Source organism: Eumetopias jubatus, unplaced genomic scaffold, assembly GCF_037043125.1.
Source record: "Eumetopias jubatus isolate StellerSeaLion01/CBP00866 unplaced genomic scaffold, mEumJub1_p1.0 scaffold_4, whole genome shotgun sequence".
NCBI lineage: Eukaryota > Metazoa > Chordata > Mammalia > Carnivora > Otariidae > Eumetopias > Eumetopias jubatus.
The window spans coordinates 4,178,565-4,201,095 of record NW_028274810.1 but is presented as its reverse complement, the minus strand read 5'-3'; the positions used below and the strand labels follow the sequence as shown (position 1 = coordinate 4,201,095).

General features: G+C 47.4%; 1 protein-coding gene across 3 annotated transcripts in view; it reads right to left on the bottom strand.

Moving 5' to 3' along the window:
* Positions 1–22,531, bottom strand: part of PDZK1 (PDZ domain containing 1) — a 49,799-nt gene that overhangs the window by 21,939 nt on the left and 5,329 nt on the right. Inside the window, exons 3-5 of one of the 3 annotated variants that reach the window (XM_088022304.1) lie at positions 21,651–21,798; positions 1,006–1,217; positions 67–316 (exon numbers count right to left, since the gene is read on the bottom strand). In XM_088022304.1, coding sequence (XP_087878430.1) covers positions 67–316; positions 1,006–1,215 — 460 coding nt within the window. In that variant the 5' untranslated portion in view covers positions 1,216–1,217; positions 21,651–21,798. Of the gene's footprint in view, positions 1–66; positions 317–1,005; positions 1,218–10,134; positions 10,310–21,650; positions 21,799–22,531 lie in introns of those variants that run through there. The other 2 variants (XM_088022305.1, XM_028088324.2) reach the window with 2 other exon arrangements.

Here is a 22,531-nt window from a genome sequence, read left to right as displayed (position 1 = left end):
AGTTTGTCAAAGAAGTCAGTAACCAATAACAATATCTTCCTTCTGGAAATTCCACCCTCGACTCACCTTGGACAGTTTTCAGAGAGAAGCCATAGCTGTTCCCCTCCTTCACCAGGTAGCAGAGCCGTGGCTGGGTCCAAGTCTGTGCTCCTTCGTTCACCACAGAGGGCAGTTTCTTATCATTCACACTCGGCTCTTTCTGACTTTGACCCAACTCTTTCAAGTCTACCTGCTTTTTCATTGCTTTCTCATAGGAATCCCCATCCAGAACTAGTAAAGTCACTGAATTCCCACTCTTTCTGACCAGATCTACAACCTAGGAGGAAGAAAAAGATAACTAACCAAAAACCTTATCAGCCACCATAGGGGATGCTCACCATCTAGCTCATTCACTGGATCTAGAGATTCTTGAATGCTGACCCCTGAAGCCCAAAGAGTCAGCAGGTGGTGCTCCAGCCATCTAGACCCCATCCCTCCTAAGATCCAGGTACAGATTGGAGGGGGCAGGGCTCTAGCACTGTTGGAACCCAGAGTATGGCCGAATCCTAGTTGGGCTAATGGAAACAGCATGGCATAGTAAAAGGAGCATCCACCAGGAGGTAGGCAGAACTGGGGTAAGGTCAGACCCTCCCATGTGTTCACTGCATGAACACATCAGCAAGCGAAGTTCTCTGAGCCTTTGAGCCCTCTTCTGTGAAATGGTGATATGTAACCTCATGGGTTGTGATGAGGGCTCAACAAAATAATGAATATGAAATTGCCTAGCATAGTTCCTGGCATATAGCAAACATGATGCCTATTGGCTCTGACACTATTCAATCTAGGAATAATTTTACAGTTCCCAGTTAATTGGAGGGGACTTGATTAGTGGGCAGAAGGTATAGCCATAAAGGGGTCTGCCTTGCCAGTGGCAGCTGGGAAATCTCCACTGACCCCAAAAACTAATCAGCAGAGATGTGGAGGCTAAAGAGATCCTAGAAGAAGAACCCCAGATGTCCCATTCACCTGCATATGCTCTTCCTTGTCCACAAAGACACCATTGATCCTCAGAACTCGGTCTCCATCCTGGAGGCCCGCCTTCTCTGCTGGGCTACCCTTCTCAACTATCCGGACCAGGTGGCCAGCAGTGTCCTTCTCGATTCGCAGGAAGAAGCCATAGCTTTGCCCTTCTTGTTTAGACAGCTCACATTCTCGTGGATGGAAGGTGGAAGCCATTTCTGTGACAAAAAACAAATGGATAAACCCATGGGAAAGAAAATCTGCTTGGAGAGAGAACATTTGTCCTCCCTCTCCCATGACCCTTTTCTTCTAACCATGCCAAATCTAGGCTGTAGCAACACTGGGGGCATAGGAGGCCACCTTCCAGGACTTGCTAATAATTTCCAAGTTTATTTCCCAAGGATGATCTTTTTACTTGAGTTTCAGACCCATGTATTTGGCTGGGTCCTGGACACAGATTTTTCAGTTTCAATAGCTCCAAAACTAAATTCCTCTTTGTCCCCTGATCTAAAGAAAGTAGGTTTAAATACCTGACCTAAAAATTTTAAGAAAACCCAAGCCCACTTTCATTCAAATATTTGAAGAGCCTCCCTAGTCCTCAAGGACTAGGCCTTGAGGATAAATCTGTGGGCAAGACAGACCTATCCTTTGCCTCTCATATGGGGAGAATGTATTTTGACAAGAACACATAGTGAATGATATGCTAGGCAAGAACAGAGTGATAAGGCAGAATATAACAAAGGGCGTTGGGAGTAGGGAATGGGACGGACAGAGTTAAGAATGGCTTCCTGGGAAAATGACTTTCCTAAGACCTGAAGGACTAGTGGGAGTCAGGTGAGGTAGGACCGGATCAGGAAGATGTCAAACAAGTGGAAACCAAGACACCAGCCCTCAGAGCTGGCCTGATCTATTGAAGAGGAGATAGAAAAGTGGTTGACCAGGACCCTGAAGTTCTCGTCAGAGCAGAGTAGGGATGCCCACCAGAGAAAGGACTCCTGGGGCCGGGTCCCACTTCTTCCGCTTGAGGCAGCTTCTGCTTCCATCCATCCTGCCCTTCCTTTTGCTCCACTGCCAGGAGCGAGGTCCCGGGCCACAGAAGAGAGGACAAGTGCGAAAGCACCAGTTGGGGCTTGGGCACCCAGTTCCTACGGGGAGGGCTCCTGCCAGTGTCATCCATCCCTCTTGGCTGAAGCATTTTCTTTCACAGGAGAATCAGAATGGAAGCCAGAATGGCTGGTGCAAGGCAGAGGCCTGAGTTCCCTACCAGTAAATCAGAGACTAAACCTTCTGTCCCTTCCCTCCTGGCGGGACAGGAACAGAGGAGCGCAGAGGGCGTGGAGGGTGGGGTGGAGGAGAGACAGCGAAGTCCTCCAGGCCCCCTAGCAGCCGCAGCGTAGCCATTCCAGATAGCCATCTCTGGCCTTCACGCCCACAGAGACACCCAGTACAAACAGGGCAGAAAGGCTCCCACTGCCCGACAGCTTAGCCACCCAGCAGTCGACAGCCACGCCCCCAGCGGCATGAGTGACTAAGCAGTCGAGGAAACAAACAAATAGACACCGTTTCAAGTGATCTCTCTCCAAGGGCCCAGGGCCTGAGCCCTCCCCACTGCGTCCCCAGGGAAGAGAACAGTGGAGCCACAATCGTGTGGTCAGCGGCCACCCCTGGGGGAAATTAGCAGCTCTCAGAGCATGACCTGCTGCCAGAAAGACACCGCTTTGGGAGGAGACGGAGAAGAAGGGTACTGGGGGGAACTGGGCACCACCAGAGGGGAGCTTCCTCACATTCAGGCACCTGGGCTGCCTGAATCTTTACTTTCCTTTCTGCTGAGCATCTGGCCTGCATGTATCAGTTCCATTTTCTAGCTCAAACCCACATCTATATCCAAACTCACCTCTAGATCCCTCTCAACTTTCTTTTTTTTTTTTTTTTTTAAAGATTTTATTTATTTATTTGAGAGAGAGAGAATGAGAGATAGAGAGCATGAGAGGGAAGAGGTTCAGAGGGAGAAGCAGACTCCCTGATCAGCAGGGAGCCCGATGTGGGACTCGATCCTGGGACTCCAGGATCATGACCTGAGCCGAAGGCAGTCGCTTAACCAACTGAGCCACCCAGGCGCCCGATCCCTCTCAACTTTCAATTTCATAGGACTAAAAGCTGGAAAAAACCAAAGCCCTCAGAAATTTGGGGGTAATTATAGAGAAACTTCAACCAAAGCCCACAAAATCCACAACATGTCCTTATAATCAAAATAAAGGCCATTCAATGCTGTGTTTTTGTCAAAAGATGAGATGGTCTGTGGTCAACATACGCATGCTCATTTCTAAGGCACCCACCCCCAAAATTCAGCCATCTCACACCCTGGGTGTCAACCACAGGATCATAATCGCTTTCTCTGAAGGTCTGCAAGGATAGAAAGTGAAACCTCCTTGCCAGCCAGACCAGTGCCATGTTTAGGGAAGGGGTAAGAGGCATCATTTTCCTCAACAAGGAAAGACAAAGCTCTATTTTTTGGCAAAATCCCAAGTTATTTTTTTATTTGGTGAAAGTTTTCAACCAACCAGACGGCAATCACTCAGATCTGCACTTGTGTCTTTGAAGCCTCGGGCACTGGCTGAGAAATGGCTCTGAGTCCCCTCTGGCCTCCTGCCCCCATGTCAGCCCCTCCCCACAAAGCAGCCACTGACGCTGGTGCCCATGCCACACTGATGAAATATTGAACACCTTCAACCATAGCAACAGAGAAAAGCAGATTGATACCCCAAAAGCCAGGCCTTCCATGGGACCCTTGGAGCCCTAAAACCATTTCCTTTGCCATCTTGCCAAGTGACGATTCAACTAGGAGACAAAGGGCTGGGCTCTGGTCCAGCTCCAGACCTGGGTCCATCTGGTGTTACTCTGGCCCCTAAGTCAGGGTTGGGATCCATGACTTTAGCAGGATTATCACTGCTCCGTGATGAGGATGCCTGCGACTGTGGAACACAGGGCCCAAGAGAAAGGATCTTTGTATTTAAGGATACTCATTCTGGTTTCTTCACCCCCATGCCCATCTTCTGCTTCCTGAGAAAATCCAGATCGGACCCCTATGGTGGGCAGGTATTTAACTAGTGAAGGCATATGGATTTCTATAACATGGTACCAGCAGTCATCCAGTGCTGGAGTCCGTTAAATCTTCTAGGCTTTATTCCCCAGTTCAGATAGCCAAAATAAAATACTGGAAATGAAAGGAAGCTGTAACCCCTGCTGAGCTCTGGCAAGAAAGTCAACTCTTGGCAACGAAGTTGCTTGTCTGTGGGAAAGAGAACAAAGTGCTGGCTGGTAGGGCGGAGAGCCAGAGATTTTTTTTTTAATCAATCTTAATTATTAATCATAGCTTCAGACCCCACCTTCTTCCAAAAGAATTAGATTATTGCTACCAGGAAAGAGAATAATATGCCCAAGGTCAAGAAGGAACGTTTGGCACACTTTAGAAGTTGGGAAGGTGAGGCAATGACAACAGAGGAGAGTGGGTAGGACTTCTGGATGTGGCCAGAGAAGAAAGAATTGAAGCCACTGGGTTATTTTCCACAGGATAGAAATAGCTGGGGGGACCCAGAGACTCTTTTGAGCCCAAGGCAGGTCAAGGCTTCTCAGCTCCCAGGCAGCCATCAACAAGGGCCCATCTCTGACCCCTAGTCAAACCCCCTCACCAGCAGCCTGCACACAGAGCAGAAGTCTGAACCAGTAGCTATTCTGGAGAGGAGCATGACCTACATCAACAAGACCCAAAAAGCCAGGGAAGTTCAGCTTAGTTGGCTGAGGCTAAGTCATCTCATTTTCCCCTCCATTTGTGTGTCTGGGGCTGGAAGCTGCAGGACTTTCCTCAGCAGGGCTAGCCCAGGAAGCAGTGAGACTCCATTCAATTGATCCCAGTACCAGTGGGACTTGTAGGGAAGTGTGCCTGCCCTGTCACCTTGCACATCAAAAAGTTCTCTATCAAAAAAAAAAAAAACCAATCTGATTGTTAAAAATGGGCAGAGGACCTCAATAAACATTTCTCAAAGGGATACATGAAAAGCTGCTCGACATCACTAATCACCAGGGAAATGCAAATCAAAACCACAAGGTGTATCATATTACATCTGCCAGAATGGCCAGTAACAAATATAAATATATATATTACTCAGCCATAAAAAAGAATGAGATCTTGCCATTAGCAATAACATGAATGGACCCAGAGGGTATAATGCTAAGTGAAATAAATCAGAGGAAGACAAATACTGTATGATTTCAGTTATATGTGAAATCTAAAAAAGGAACAAATAAAGCAGACACAGACCCATAAATACAGAGAACAAACCGATAGTTGCCAGAATGAAGGGGGTGGGGGATGGGCAAAAGGGGTGAAAGAGTGGGAGAGACAGGCTTGCGGTCATGGGGATGAAAGGTACAGCGCAGAGAATACAGTCGATGGTACTGTACGGTGACAGACGGTGGCTACGCTTGAGCATAGCACAACAAAGTTGTCCACTCACTAAGTTGTACACCTGAACTAATGTAACACCGTGTCAACAGGGGAGCTTGGGTGGCTCAGTCGTTAAGCGTCTGCCTTCAGCTCAGGCCATGATCCCAGGGTCCTGGGGTCAAGCCCCGCATTGGGCTCCCTGCTCGGCAGGAAGCCTGCTTCTCCCTCTCCCACTCCCCCTGCTTGTGTTCCCTCTCTTGCTGTCTCTCTCTCTGTCAAATAAATAAACAAAATCTTTAAAACAAAAAAACACTGTGTCCACAACTATACTTCAAGAAAAAATAAAAATTAAAAAAATAGACCATTCTCTGTTCTAAGATACTGGTTATATGTGGAAATTTCTTTTTAAAAGAAATATTTTATTTATTTATTTGAGAGAGAGAGAGAGCATGAGTGGTACGAGGGGCAGAGGGAGAAGCAGACCTCCCGCTGAGCAGGGAGCCGGATGCGGGGCGGGGCTCAATCCCGCGATTGCAGGGTCCTGGGATCCCGTGACCTGAGCCGAAGTCAGATGCTCAACCGACTGAGCCACCCAGCCTCCCCGCATGTGGGGAAATTTCTAATTAAAAACTATCATAAAGGGGTGCCGGGGTGGCTCAGTCCGTTGGGCATCTGATTCTTGATCCCAGCTCAGGTCTTGATTTCAGGGTCGTGAGTTCAAGCCCTGTGTTGGGCTCCACACTGGGCATGGAGCCTACTTAAAGAAAACAAGACAAAACAAAAAAAACTATCATAGGCACGAATGCTCATAAGCCTACCCAGTATAGGAAACAGGGGTGGGAGTGAAGGGATCTTAAAGCCATTTAGCTCATCAAAAATCCATGATCTAAAAATATTTGAGAGTCTGGAGGTCAGTGGGAGCCTGATAAAAATACAAAGCATTTCTCAATACAAAAGTCACTGAAACATCCCCTGTTCCAAAACAGAGTTTGTCTAACACCTGTGAGCTTCCAGGTATTATTTGGTAAAAGAATCCTGAAGTTACTAAAGATCAGATAAAACAAAGGAGAGATCAAATTCTGAGGAAAAAGAAAGGACAGCTCCTAGAAAAGTAAATAAAGCAAGAATTGTAGGATTTTCATTCATCTCCTCAATTCTGAGAGTTGTCCACTTATGCCCAAAGGCACCATCTGTTTTCATCTGAGTGAGTGAACAGATAGACTTAGCTGAAACAGTAGAAATCGATAGACCTTCAGGTGATTCCAGCAATAATAAATCACATTGCCATTTGAAAACTCACGATGTGTCAGGCATGGTACAGAACCTCACTAAACCCTCACCATCACCTTACAGATTTGACTTTTTCAGCCCCCACTGGCCCCCAGAATTACCTATAGAGATTTGTAAAAAAAAAAAAAAATAGGGGCGCCTGGGTGGCTCAGTCGTTAAACGTCTGCCTTTGGCTCAGGTCATGATCCCAGGGTCCTGGGATGGAGCCCCGCATTGGGCTCCCTGCTTGGCGGGAAATCTGTTTCTCCCTCCCCCGCTCCCCCTGCTTGTGTTCCCTCTCTTGCTGTGTCTCTCTCTGTCAAACAAATAATCTTAAAAAAAAATCTAATAAAAAATAAAAATAGATCCTTACGCCTCACCTCAGATCTACTGACTCAATCTCCCAGCTTGAAACCTGAAAGTGCACATTTTGAGAACCAACCCCACTAGCTTAAGAAACTAGTGCTTAAAACCACCCCTTGCTGCTTCTAACTCCTGTTTTCTCTCCTCAGTCTCAGGATAACACCTTCATGGGTCAGAGAGAATGTCAAGGTTGGGTGAACTATTAACAGCCACCTTAAATTCACCTTTACTCAACATGAGAAACCAAGGGGACAGCTAGGTTAGGGGAGGCCCTTGCCACACTCAGTGGTCCTTGGGATCCAGCTCTGACTCTAGCCAATGCCCTGGGCAACAGTATAGGAATGTGTGGCCACCTTAGTCTGGGCCTTGCGCCTCCTTCCCCAAGTCCCAGTTCTGAGCCAGACAAACAGAATCAAGCAGATGAAAACAACCTTGAACTGTTCCCATGTGCTCTTTATTCTATGAATTGAGCACGTGGGGCCACTCCCTGGCCCCTAAATCTAACCTTCTTAAAAGCAGAGGCCATGCCTCCTCCCCCATCACCCAGTAGGTGGAGTCTCAAGTTCCATTCTTGTCTGAGGCCCTACCAGTCATCTTGTGATGCTACCAGTCATCTTGTGATGCTACCAGTCATCCTGTGAGCCCCTGAGGAAGAGTGGTGCTTGCCTGCTCTACCTCACAGTTTCTTGCTCCCTACCAACCTCTTCCCCCCACCTTAGTTTCTTCAGTTAGCATACTGGAGTGGGTGAAGTCTATTTAGGATCATGAACAAAGGTCCTTCAACTTTCTCCTGAACATCAAAAAGACCTAGGACCCCAAACCTGATTTTATTAGTCCATGCCCCAATGTTTGCCTCACACTTAAATGCAAAACACTCTTAAGTGGTTGATGGGATAAAGTTGAAAACCAGCTCTATTGTCAAGGGACTTTATGTTGAATAGGGTTGAAGGAAAACTTTTAATACAAAAATAGCTACCAGTATGAACAGAGTATAAATGCCATAAGACCTACAAGAGGGGACAAGCTCAGGAAAGCTCCACGGATCAGGTAGGACTTGATGTAGACCTTGACAACAGACAGGTAGGATTTCAGCAGGTATGGAAGTAGGAAGAGAACGTTCTAAACAGAGAATAATGTAAACATCAGGCATGGGAGTGGGAATGTTCTGGGGTATGGTCAAAGAAGAGTTAAGAACTCAACGTGACTGAGGGACAGCCAACATGTCCTTCTGTCATGGTGACACATTAGGTTGTAAAGGCCAGCACAAGGAGCTCGAGGCTTATAAGCAGAGGGATGACAGGATCAGAGCTGGGCTCCAAGAATCGCAGGTGGGATGAACCGGAGCAAAGATGCCCCGTGGGCAGGCCAGGTGAGAGGCTGCCGTCATAATCCTCCTCACAAGCAGTAAGGCCCTGCCCTAGGATGGCAGCTGTGAGAACAGGGGCCGGTGGCGAGCAACTAGCTCAAGGACAGATGGTATCCACTCTTCGATCCTGTTCCCTCCGATTTCTCCATGCAGAGGTGGCCACAGACGGGGCAGTTTTTCCATAACACAGATGTCCAAAACACTTAGTTACACTCACTGTGACCAGTGAGCAGGAGGTACGGCCGGTGTCAGGGGCCCCTGTCCCTCTCCCCAGCCTCTGCTGGCCTCACCCCTAGGCAGCTTGCTGCGGGCCCTGCGCCGCCGGGAGGGGCCTCCGCTGCACTGAGCGCGGCCCATGCCCAGTACGGTCTCCTGAAGCCACCCTCAGTTTGAACTCGGCTGTGCTTTAGGCTCCTCTCTGTTCTGAGCTACGAGGATACTCTCATTCTGCAGTCGTCTTCCCATTCTCTCTGCTGCTCCATAAAGGCATGGGTTACTTGGATTTATGACCTTAGCTCAGTTTTTCCTGCCGCCGAACTCTGATAGCTCTCCTCCCTTAAGCCCTAGACTCCCCTTCTGTATGGACTGAAGTGTCCCTCCCAAAATTCCTGTGTTGAAGTCTTAACCCTCAGGGTGACTATATTTGGAGATTGGGCTTTACAAAGAGATAATGAAGGTTAAGTAAGGTCACAGGGAGGGGAAGTAATCCAGGAATCTTTGTAAGATGATGGAGAGACACCAGGAGTGCGTGCACCCAGAGAAAGGCCATGTGAGCACACAGCAAGAAAGTGGCCATCCGCAAGCCAAGGAGAGAGGCCTCAGAAGAAACCAACCCTGCCGGCATCTTAATCTTGGACTTCCAGCCTCTAGAACTGTGAAGAAATAAATTGCTGCTGCTTAGGCCCACACACATTCCACCACCCAGTCTGTGGTATTCTGATTATAGCAGCAGGGAGACAAATGCACCTTCCACTTGGGCTGGCTGTTGCCAAGGGAAGGTGTGAGAGAAGACCAAGCTCATGCCTTGGTGACGAACAGAAAAGTGATACCATTAAAAGATGATGTCATCGAGACAAACACAACCACAAAGTTTGAGATGGGCTTAAATCGGAGGACTTGCGGAACATCCTGCAGGTAGATGGGAGTGTGGGCCTGGAGCTCAGGGACGAGGGACTGGGGGAGGCCTGCGGGTAGGAATGTGGAGGGACGAGGGCCCAGGATAAGGCCTGAGGTAATCCTATATCCAGGCAACCAGAAGAGGAAGCAGAGAAGGAATAATCAGAAGGCCAAGATTTTACAGCGTAGTCAAAACTAAAAGAAGCATTTCAAGACTGTAATTAACAATGCAAACTGACGTGAAGAGGTAAAGCGAATGAAAACCGAACATGTCACTAAGCTTAGAACATGGGAGTCGAGGACGGAGAAGGGCCTGAGAAGACAGTGAACGGTAACAGAGGCAATGAATATAGACACATCTCGAAACAGATGACGGAAAGAACTGGGATAGCAGCTTGAGGGGAAAGCAGGGCTGATGGTTTTAGTCTGACTGTGAAGAAGATGAGCAGCATGTTGGCGTATCAAGGGAGGATACGGCGAGCACGGGAAAAGGGTTTCACCTCGATGCGACGGCATATTTCCACTAGGGCGGAAGTTAAATAAAAAATGAGAAAAAGAGGAAAAGGAGGTCACTTACCTCGGCTCCAATCTCTCCTGCAGAGTAACTAAGACAAACGAAACTCTGAGGATATGCACCAAAATGTCTGCTGGGCTCAAACTGACAAATCGCTGGGGCTGGTCAGGAGAGGCCTGTGGAGTCCCTGCTGTGTAGCGCCCCGAGACAGCCGCTGGGAGGGGACAGGAACCAGGAATGCCGGATCTGCCGATTTCTCAAGAGAATCTGGAAACCCAGATTTATGCAAAATGTCCCCACTGTAAAAAGCTGACAGCTATTTCAAATTTTTAGGAAGCTACGTGTAAACTCAACAGAATTGAGCCCCTGGGCTGGCAGTTTATAACCACTGGCCAAAAAAGACTTCCAATAGCCACAGCGTTGTTCCACTACAATGAGTCAACAAATTGAATACAATTTTCTAAGAAACAACTTAGGTTAATTTTTCTTTTCCCATTAGATAGATAGGCCGATCTCATTAACTGATTGCAGACCAATCAGGATGGCTTCCTGTGGCTTTTTCTCACCACAGTGTCCATCAAGAATAGAAGGAGAAAGTGGTAACATTTACCCGAAGTCGGGGTTTGACATGTTTAAAAAACAGAAGGCTCGGGGCGCCTGGGTGGCTCGGTTAGTTAAGCGACTGCCTTCGGCTCAGGTCATGATCCTGCAGTCCCGGGATCGAGTCCTGCATCGGGCTCCCTCCTCGGCAGGGAGTCTGCTTCTCCCTCTGACCCTCTTCCCTCTCGTGCTCTCTCTCTCTCTCATTCTCTCTCTGTCAAATAAATAAATAAAATCTTTAAAAATAAAAAAAATAAATAAAAATAAAAATAAATAAAAAACAGAAGGCTCGGAGATGAGGATTGCCATACTTACAATGAGCACAGAGCTGGAATGTTAGACCAACGTGAGTTGGCGGATAAGAGAAGCCTGAGGTCAGGGCTGGAGAGATGAAGAGTGTCAGGCACTGGCTGAGCAGGATGAATGGGGAGAAGGAAGTAGGGGCAGAAGGAGTAGTTTCAAAAATTAAGGGGTCGACACAGGAAAAGTCATCTTAAAAGATCTGTAGAACAGAGTAATTTCTAGTCATGGAAAAGTCTAAAAGAAATGTCTAGGTATGTAGCTAATGTGAAGCAGAATTGGTATCTTTATTTCCTTCTTCCCACATCAAGTCTGGGTAAAGGACATCAGTAAGAACAAGAGTTTTAGGGATAACCCAGTTTTTAACCCCAGCGTCACCACTTTCTAGCTGTGAGAACATGGGTGACGTCGTTAATTTCGAGCTGAAGACAGAGATACATCTGGAATAGGAAATGCATATGGACACAGTGAAGGGGACCTAAGTTAAACCATGTAAAGCATCTGAGCACAGTATCTGGGGCACAGAAGGCGAGCCACACACATCGTCTTTCCTGTCCTCTGGTGGGAGCCCCGATGCCACGCGAACCCCTTTTCTGTGAGAACACTCCGGCAGCATTCCCGGTTTTCTCTCTGAAGCAGACAAGAAGGGATGGGCCAGGGATAAGTGGGCACCTTGATCATCAGTCCCGTGATTCTCCATCTGCTGCTGCAGGGCAGCCCAAAGCTGAGGGTTTGCCGTCGGAAAGACAGGCCTGAAGATTTTGTTCCTCATGAAATAAAACTCACATAACGAACTCAGATTTCTCGGACCCCAGAAGTAGCATGTAAGTCTAAAGCCAGGGAATTACAAAAATAGAACCAAATACCATATATCAAGGAAGTGTAAGTTTCCAGGGAGCTTTTACAAAACTTGCAGACTAAGTGGGCCAGGGGCTGCCACCGCCAGAAGCAGACGAGCTCTAACAGGTGTGCACACAAGGTAAGCAGGGCCGGCACCAAGGAACAGACAAGGGTGGAGATGAATGAGGGAAGCATGACCTTCTATATGGAAAGCTGCTCCAGGTACGGACCATGGTAGCCAGGGAGGAACAAGTGAACAGACTCACCTACCAGGCAGCATCCATCACTGAATTTCCAAAAGATTAAAGAAAGGGTATAGGAGAAACTGCATTCTGTTTGGAGGCAGAAAAACAGAAGGGTGCTATCACCCATGACAGATAGCCAGGTGCAATGACTTCATCAGGAAAGAAGGGGCCCCGGGGACTGTCTTCTGTCTAGGATGCAGCAAGATTATTCTTCAAACACGGTCCCCTACAACCGCTAGTCACGATGGATCTGGCACTATCTTATCTAATACTTGGGAACCAATGGTGCAGTAAGGACCAGACCACAAAGAAAACATTTAGTTGCTCCTCAAAAAGGCACTTACGTAACCAACACCCGAGCCATGAAAAACTACACAGCAATAACTTAGCAAGACAGCAGTTGAATAATGTTTAACCCTGGTAATTGTGACTGTGGGTGGCTATTTGTATAACTAGGACGTACCATAGAGAAATTATCTCTGTTTCATCAAGGCTTGAGGGGAAGAGAGGGTGGGAGCCGAGGGTAACATTCATTGTGAATGGCATTCACTTTGCACTGAACTCCTTGCTGGTCTATAAAACCCCTGGAACTTCAGCAAGGAGAAGGCAACATTCCCAGGAAGCCTGGCCAGGCGTATTGGCATGTTGCGCCCTCACGGAGAATGTTCCTCCACCACTGGTGTGCATCTGTGTAATGAGTGAGACAGACGGAACACCAGACTTCTGTCAGAAAAACACCCTCGGTAGAGACTAGGCGATATTAAGTCAGCACGTGGACAGGCCAAGCATCACTGACAGCCATCGGCCCTGACCAGGCCTCCTGCCCTGGCACGTCCGCCTTCCTTCAAGGCCAGCCTCAGAGCCTCAGACACACAGTTTCTTCCAACAGCAACAGAGGAACTCTATCATGTCCCAGCTGGTATTGCCAGATGTCTCCAGCAAGGAGGAGGTAAAGGCAATTCAATTTCATCTTTCTTCAGAAACGTTTCACCTAGAGCAGATCCTATAGACATAGGATAATTGCTGCAGATAATACACTTAAGGCCACCTGGATTCCTCATTGGAAAAGCAAGACCTGTGGAAATTCATCAAGTGTATTCATTTTAAAGAATTAGTGCCAAAAACAGAAGGATAAGCAGGACCCTAAGATATGTATTTGCTAACTTTACTTTCCCATTGTCAGAGTTACCATTTGGTCTTAACCAGCAAGAGATTTCACATGTGGGAAATTAATGAAGTGCATTCCACCGAGCATTATGTGGAAAAGAGTGACCCCAGGCCCAGTGAGTAATTCTTATTTCTCATTTATGATAATAAGGAATGAATCTGCTTATCTCAAAGTTCATTTGGCCCGCTGGTGCTCAATACTACCCCCAGCCCCCAGGGACCATGAATGATACTTTGTCCTATATGGCAGGACTCTGAGCTGGAGGTCAAGGTCTTTCACACTTGACTTGCGTACCTGAGAGTTCTGCAAGCTGGGAGAAGGAAGGAGTCAATGTTGTGTGGGAACAAAGACGCCCTCAGAGAGGATACCTTTGCTGCTGGTGAAGCTGATAAAACCTGAAAATAGCCAAACCATTCTGAGGGCTGGCTGGAACAGGGGCTATCCCCTCAAACTGGCATCTTGTTCTACAAGAACTTTTGACCTTGCATTTCTATGCCCTCATTGTTTTTGTGTGCTCCAGAGTCCTCCTGCCTCCAGGCTCTCCCACTCACTGCCTTAGATCTTGCCTTCATCATGTCAGGTTCTAAAAGAATCATTCAAGGGGCACTTGGGTAGCCCAGTCAGTTAAGCATGTGACTCTTGATTTCAGCTCGTCATGATCTCAGGGTTGTGAGACTGAACCCCATGTCAGGCTCCACACTGAGCATGGAGCCTGCTTAAGATTCTCTCTCTCCTTCTGCCCCTCCCTGCTCGCTTGCTCTCTCTCTAAAAAAAAATAATAATAAAAATAAATAAAAACAAAAGAATCATTCAAGAAGCAGAATCCAGACTCCTTGCTCAGGCTGTGATGCTCAGCATAATCCAGCCCTACCTCATTCCTTTAGGCTCCTTAGCAGACACCCAAAGGGCCTACGCATGGTCACCCACACCCAGCCTGCCCTTTGCTCAAGCCACCTTCTCTGCCTGGAGTACCTTTCTTTCTCTGATTACTTATTTATAGTAGCTCCTAAGTAAACATTCTTTCCAAGTGAATGAATTTAAAACCTACCCATTTTCAAGGCTCAGTTCAAATTTTAAGTTAAACACAAATCCTTTCCTGACCACCACAGTTTGAAGGCATCACTCCGTTGTCTGAATTTCAAGTGTCATTTATATAATCTACAAGTTATATTTAGTTCCTACCATGGGGCAGACAGATCCCAAGGCCCTAACCAGATTAGACACTGTCCTGCCCTCGCAGAGCCCAGTAGAGCATTGGGAAAAGTTATAAACATAATTACCCAACAATGGCATAGGTGCTGGAATATTTAAAAGAAAATGTCTTGCTATTGTTAAACATATTTATTGAGCTCCTACTAAGCGCCAGGCACCAGCCTAGGTACCTTTCAGGAGTTCACATTTAATCTTAATGGTCCATTCCACAAGTAAAAAAAAAAAAAAAAAAAAAGATTCTGAAAAGTTAAATTGGTTTCCCATGGCTATTTGGATAAGCCACAGAGCCTGGATTCAAACCCACTTGAGTCTAGGCTCCTTTCACCATCTCCCCAGACTCCCAACCGTGAGGTGTATGCTGTGTGAGGGGACACAAGTAGTTAGACTGGAAGGAGGAAGGCAGCCCAGAAAAAGGAAGAGCACAGGTGTGTTCAGGAATGGTGAATGGTTCTGAAAGCCTGGAGAAGAGGTGTATGTGGAAAGGAAGAAGCCATTCAGGTTAGACTGGAAAGTACCTTAGGCTCAGTCCTACAGATTACAGGAGAGCTCCGGTGTTTATGTCACATGAGGCTCAGAGCCTCAGAAGCTGGAGGCCACCTCAGACCAAGAGCAAACCCTGCAGAGCTGCCATCAAGTTGCCTAGCGGCTATCCTTCCTATTTATCAAAACTCCTTGCCACTGCCTGGGCCCCTTCCTTCCCTGGGGTCATGCCCATTGCAAAGCTGTCTGAAGATCATCAAACAGGGACACCTGGGTGGCTCAGATGGTTAAGCGTCTGCCTTCGGTTCAGGTCATGAACTCCAGATCCTGGGATGAGTCCCAGGTCGGGCTCCCTGCTCAGGGGGGAGTCTGCTTCTCCCTCTCCCTCTCCCTCTACCCCTGCCCCTGCCTCTCCCACTGCCCCTGCCCCTGCCTCTGCCCCTGCTTGTGCTCTCTCTGTCTCTCTCAAATGAATAAAATCTTTAAAAAAAAAAAAAAAGATCATCATAACAGTAGCACCGACAGTGTGCGAGGCCCTCAGTGCATTCTCCCACTTAGTCCTCCAGACACTACAATGAGGTGCTATTGTGCCCGTCTGATGGCGGAGGACACAGAGTCTCAGAGAAGAAGAATGTGTCTGCTTGCAGTGCAGCTTCCCAGTGTCAGTGTCCATGCTCTTCATCACTTAGCAATGAGATTAAGAAATCGTGAGGCAGTCCCTCACAAAATGCCAAGGACAGGAGTTGCCGAGATCTTGAAGAAACATGTCTAGTTGAACTTGCTACTCTCATCAAACGCCTATGCAACAAATATGAAAATCATTTAACCAAGATGTGACCAGATATGTGCATCCCTACATGATCCAACCCAGGACCTCAGATGATCTGAGAATATCAGAGTTCTTAAGCACACTCTCCTTAAGAACAGTTTATCAAAACACCCTGATTCTATTCTTGCAGCTCATTCCCTGCCACACTAACTTCCACTTAGCTAAATATCTAAGCATCTACTCTATGCCAGGTGCCATCCTAAGAGCTGGGATTATAGCAGGTAACATGAAAGACAAGACCCCTGCTCTCCTGAAGCCTGAAGTCTGGCAATGGTGACAAGTACAAAGTACACAAGAGGACTTCTGGTGACAAAGGCTATGAACAAGGAGACACGGTGGTGGGACAGAGAGGGAGGCTGGCTTGGAAAGCCCTTCCTGGAAAGGTAAGATTTGGATTCATACCCAAATGATGAGAAGGAGCCAGCCTTCCAAGCTGCGGGATAACAAGGTCCTCATACTTAGAGCTCCACCTTAGACTTGGTGGGCTGAAGAGGACGTTAGCCGTGATCTAGTCCCAATTCCGGATTTATAGGTGAGTCTAGAGAGGCTCATTGAGATGAAACACCGGGACAAGGTGCCCCAACTGACTGCAAGCCTGTTTCTTCCCACAGAGCCCTTGGACACACACACTGGAAATGTACGTACCTTACATTTGTGCTTTTAATCCCCTCAAACACGTCCTATTTATAATTTTATTTTCAGTAGAGCCCTGGGGAAAGAGAGACCCTCGCTGATAGATGGTGAAACTGGAGCTCCAGTTGGCTGACTTGTCTAATGGTGGGTCATTAACAACCAAACCACAGCGCGGGCTCTGTGCACCCCAGTCCCGTGTCCTTTCCCCTGGAGGAGCAGATGTCTAGCTAGCAGTCTATGAACACAAGACATCATTACCAGCAACTTCATAGTTTATGATGCAGAGAACATACAAAAGAGTCCAAGATAAGAACAATTTACTTAGTCATAACACATAAACTCAAAGTCCCTGAGTTATTTGCTGCAGGAAAAACATGTGACTACAGGTGACTAGACACCCAGCTCCTGTGACTTCTGCATATGGGACTGAGAGCAAGCACCTCCGTGCAACACTGCAGGGACAGCTGAGGAGGAAGGAAGCAGCCCAGCCCAGAGCTCTCCTTGGCTGGAGAGCCCGTATATGAAGTCACGTTTAAGTCCCTTAGTCTCTTCTGCTTAGGAAGTGGCCAATGGTTCCCAAACCAGGCTGCACACCAGAATCCTCTGGAATGTTAAAGAAGCAAAGATTTTCAGACCCACACAAGACCCAAAGAATTATACACTCCAACGGGTAGAGCCTGGGGCGGTTGCTTTAAAACTCAGCCAGCCTAGAAACTCACTGGTTTTTCCTCATTTCTTAGTGCTATAACATGATGAAAAGAGGAGATGCCTGTTTTTATTATCCAGTGGGAACGTTAAGTTAGGTTTTATCCTTGAAGGGCTGCTTCCAGAAGAAAATGTCTAATACACAAAGCCCTTGCCTAGTGGGGAGCTCTGAGGAGTATCCCCCTGGTGACCTGTGAGGTCTGTTGTCACGCCCCCTTCTGTCTGCACACCAACCCCCCAGGCAAACCTGGGAAAGCTTTTTCTGAGGATCAGTTTACCAATTCCTTTGTGAAGCAGACCCTACGCTGCAAGGGTCAGGCATCCCGAGCAGAGAGAACCTCAGAGTGTGGACAATAACCCCCCCACCACCACCACAAAAGGGCCCTGGCTCCTTTCCCATAAGCCTCCCTTCTGCCCTGGACAGGCAGCCACTGCTTGGAAAAGGAGAAAGGAGAAGAAAGAAGGTGGTTCAGGCCCAGGCGGCTGGCGCCCTCAGTCAGGGGGACAGAGTGAGCTCTTACCTAGATCTGGGAAGAAGAAAAGCTGGTCCGCGTTCACCAGGGAATTCTCTCTCTGCTGGTGAGTTCTAGTCTTGGAACTCACTGGACTTTGAACAAAGATTGATTTAAAAGCTGATGTATTTAACAGGGACCTGTGGTCTGAGTTCAAGTGACCTCTGTCCTGCTTCCTGCTGGCTGGTGGGCCCTGAGTAGCCAGTGCCTGCCGCCCGCCTAACCCCCCCCCGCCCCCCCCCCCGCAGGGATGCTGCCGCTTGCCCGCCCCTCCCAGAGAAGAAGGGGGAGAGCAGGGAAGGGGCAGTGGGGGGAGGGGATAGGAGGAGAGGGGGAGGAGGCGCCTCTGCCTTCCTCACTTCTCTCCCTTGGCAAATGCCTTGGTCACACCAACCAACACTCCAGGCGTGAGGAGCTTCCACCGTGCCCCATCCCAGGGTTGGGGCTGCGGGTCACCACCTGAGCATCCTCGTGCACTGAGGCCTCCCTGGGGAGCAGGAATGTCCAAGACCCCCTACCTAGTAGAAGGCCTGCGGGCCAACAAGCCACAGTAGATGGAGCAGAGCTCCTCAGGCACCCTCCTCCCTCCCCCGGGAGTTTCTACCTCCCTGCAAAACCCCTGCTCTTATTTCCCAGACTTCCCTCCTCTTACGTGCTCTCTCCTCGCCCCCTTTTCTCACCTGAGGGTGCTCTGTCTCTATTCTCCAACATATCGACACTTGTTTTCCCCTTCCAGCCACTCAGAACCTCTCAGGCAAGCCCAGCAGGGGAAGGTGGCAGGCATTTCCACGAGCTCCCCAGCATGGCTGCCTGGGCAGTGGGGAGCAGCCCCAGCCACCCCAGAGCACTAGCTCATCCCGATCAGCAGCACCCACACAGGGAGACCCAGAGCTAGGCTTCTGACTGACTGGATCCTCAGCCCACACTGGAAATCAAGAATTGGCTCTAGGCAGTAAGGCAAAGCAAACCCCAAGCTGAGGACGGGTGACCTCACTCTCCTCCACCCATGCTGGAATGGCTACCGATCTTGGCTGGGCTTTGGCTTTTCCCAAGAAAAGCATGGCCCAAACCAGAGGGGAAGTGGTCAGAAATGACAAACATCTGAGCAGCTAACTCAAATCAGGTCATGTCCACCTGGATTGCCATGGCCCCTGGGCCTGCTGTGTTATCTTCCTAAATGGCTGGGGAGAATGGAAAAATCTTGATTCAAGATTAGAATACCTGTGTTCAGATGCTGACTCCGCCACTTCCTGGGTGTTTGATCTAGAGTAATTCATTTCTAACTCTGAGTCTCACTTACCTTCATCATCTGCAAATAGTTGGTATTATATTGTTTTTAGAGGGTTGTTGTGTTGTTTTTTTTATATTGAGTCAAAAGGTCTCTCACTTCTGCCCATAAATCCTCATAGTTCCCTCTGGAGCTACTGTAAGTCTACTCTAGTCTACACAGCAGCCCTTCAGGTGGATTTGAAGGCTGTTATATCCTCCATAAGCTTTCTTTTCTCTGGGATTCAGTGAACGCCCCTTCATTCCCCAAGGTGATCTGCCTAGGCCATGACTTACTGGCTTCTCCCCCGGGGCCCCCAGCCAATTTGTCAATGTCTCTTAAAATCAAGGGTCTAAAGGTGAAACATTAAGGTGAGGGAATTGTTCTACATCTTGTTCTGTATCTTGAATGTGGGGGTGGCTATGCAATTGTCTAAAATTACCAAATTTCATCAATCTATACACGTAAACAGGTGAATCACACTGTATATAAAAGATACCTTAATTGCTAAGAAGCCTAAGTCAGTAATATTTATTCTTGACACTTCTAAAATTTAAAAAGTTGGGTGACAAAAATAAAATAAAATAAAGACAGCCCTCACAGTGGAGCATATACTCATCAGGAGACTTCTCAGACTCGCCCTTCATCCCAGCACAGATGGAGAAATAGCCACAAGCCTTGAGACTGGAAACAGAGAAGACCTCGAGATGCCGAGAAAGTGGGGCACCTGGGTGGCTCAGTCGGCTCAGACTCTTGATTTCGGTTCAGGTCCTGATCTCAGGGTCTTGGGATCAAGCCCCACATTGGGCTCCATGCTCAGGGCAGAGTCTTCTTGAATTCTCTCTCTCTCTCCCTCTCCCTCTGACCCTCCCTGCTGCTCACACTCTCTCTCTCTCTCTCTCTCTCTACATAAATAAAAAATCTTAAAAAAAAAAAAAAAGAAAGAAATGCAGAGAGAAAGTGTTGGTTCAAAATCAAATAGAAACAAGCATTTTTTTAAGTGACTAAACCCTTTCCCAATGGAATGAACGGAATGAGGTTTGCCCTCACTAAAACTTGAATTTTAAAAGCTCTCATGCCTATGAATGGATCTGATCTGATGAATGCAAAGCAGAGTCAGTCTTTTTATTGATTGCTTAGATCTAGAAAATTAATGAGAAGAGCAAATAACATTATCTATTATGTGCCTGGTAAGCCTTTATATCCCTTATTCTGTTTAACCCTCAGCACAACCCTTTAGGCCAATATCTCCATTTAACAGATAAGAAAAGCCTAGACTCACCCGGTCAGTTATCCTGCCCAAGATCACTTGGTGCAGAAGAACTAAGGAGCCTGTCTGTGGGTGTTGTTGTACCTCTGTGATAAGGCCCCCAGCCATCCAGGGAAGGAATGTGCTCTCCTTCTCTAGGGGTATTCAAGCAGAGGCTGATGGCTCTGTATCTGGTAGATCCTAAATACCATGGATCTAGACAACTCTGCCGTGAGGGTGTGTGCTCTAAGTCCTGTGTGTGTGTGTGTGTGTGTGTGTGTGTGTGTGTGTGTAGAAGGCCATGTAGGTAAGAGTTATGAGCATGGCCTTCGGCATCAAACAGATGCTGTATTGAATCCTAACGCTGCCATTAATAGTTTGGATAGTTTTGTATTTTTTTACTGTGAGCTCAAGCTTGGGCTTTATCTACAGGAGCCCTTGGCAGCCGGGGTGGAGGGTTTGCTTTTGTTTTTGTGAGGCAGCACCTCTCCACACCTCTAGAATGACGAAGAAAGGCGCTAACAACAGGGCCGATTTATGTTTGTTACTTGCCTTCATGTTTCTAGATCATGCAAATAATTCGCATCAGTTACAACCCCAGCCCCTTCTTAGAACTCTTTTTTTGAGGGGGGGAGGGGCAGAGGGAGAGGAAGAGAGAGAGAATCTTAAGCAGGCTCCATGCCCAGCACAGAGCCCAAAGCGGGGCTCGATCTCACGACCCTAAGATCGTGACCCTGAGACAATGACCTGAGTCAAAGTCAAGAGTCGGATGCTTAACTGACTGAGCCATCCAGGTGCCCCACCCCGAGCCCCTTCTAAAGGTAAATCTATGGTTGGGAATTCACAAGAGGAAATTCTTTTTCTTCCCAGAGTCCAGGCCAAGATAGATGGTTTCCGGGCACCTGGGTGGCTCAGTTGTTGGGCGTCTGCCTTCAGCTCAGGTCATGATCCCGGGGTCCTGGAATCGAGTCCCGCATCGGGCTCCCTGCTCTGCGGGGAGCCTGCTTCTCCCTCTCCCACTCCCCCTGCATGTGTTCCTGCTCTCGCTGTCTCTCTCTCTGTCAAGTAAATAAATAAAATCTTTAAAAAAAAAAAAAAATGGTTTCCCTGATCGGTTTTTGCCGTTCTGTGTTTTCCATAAATAGATCCCTCTTCATCATACTTTTATATTATGTTTATTAATTATTTTCTGTCCCTCCCGCACCACAATATAAATTCCCCAGGGGCAGGATTTGTATTTGTCACCGCATCCCAAGTGCCTGGAATAGAAGCCTAAATTATAGCAAGTTTTCAAAAAATGAAATTGAACAAAGGAGTGAAAAGATGCATCTCGTTTTGCCAGCTTGGTTTTTATCCGGCCCTTTCACTAAGAACGTAGACTTTTGAGGGTCTCAGCTCTACCCAGGGTCTCAGTTCCTAGGTCTTCTCTCCTATCCCAAAGTGACCCTGTGAGAACAAACTGCTTGCTTACTGTTTTTTCAGCTTCCTCTTCACTTCTGGACCTTAGAGATTTCTTTCCTTTCTTGCAAGCTTACTTACCTACTGAAAAAGTATTTGATATATTTTAACCAGCATTTCTATGGACTTTGTAGAGGGAGGATTGTCAGGTTCTCTAGTCTGCCATGTTTCCAGAAATGGTTCTGCCACTTAGCAGTTACTTTGCTTCTCAAAGCTCCAGCTTTTTCTTCTGTAAAATATAGATAATATTAACAACTTCATAGGGTTTTTAGGAGACTTAAGTAAAAAGACATTTGTAGATCACCCAGAACCTGGTAAATGGGCAGCACATAATAACATTATTGCTATTGTTTTTGCAAGTCATGCTCTCTTGATTTATGGGCACACATTGTACAGACGAGCTCATGTAAATAAACAGGCTAGGAGTACACCTTGGGCAAGTCAGGAGTTCAGGATGTTTGGGGGCATTATGGATGGCATTCTTGCCGACCCAAGACACAGCATTCTGTGCAATTGATCAGAAACAGAAAACTACAAAGACTTCCCAGTGCTTCCCAATACTTTTCCCACCATGTCACACAGAGAAGTTAATAGTTGTCTAGTTCACGAGGGTAAACAGATGAGGCTTTTCGGGACCCACCTAGGACCAGCTGCCCCAAACTCTCCCAGACTCTTCAAAGGCTAAAGGATTGGTACTTTGCCATACTCATAGGAAACTACAGAACATTACTGAGAGCCATTAAAGAAAACTTAAGTAAATGAAGATTATACCACACTCATGGACTGAAACTTCAACACTGTAAAGATGTTCATTCTCTCCAAACTGACCTACAGATTAATGTATTTCCCATCAAACTCCCCGCAGGGCAGGGAGTTTGTTTATTTGTTTGGTTGTTTGGTTGGGTTTGTTTATTTGTTTGGTTGGGTTTTTTGGTGGAAGTTGACAAGCTATTTCTGAAAAA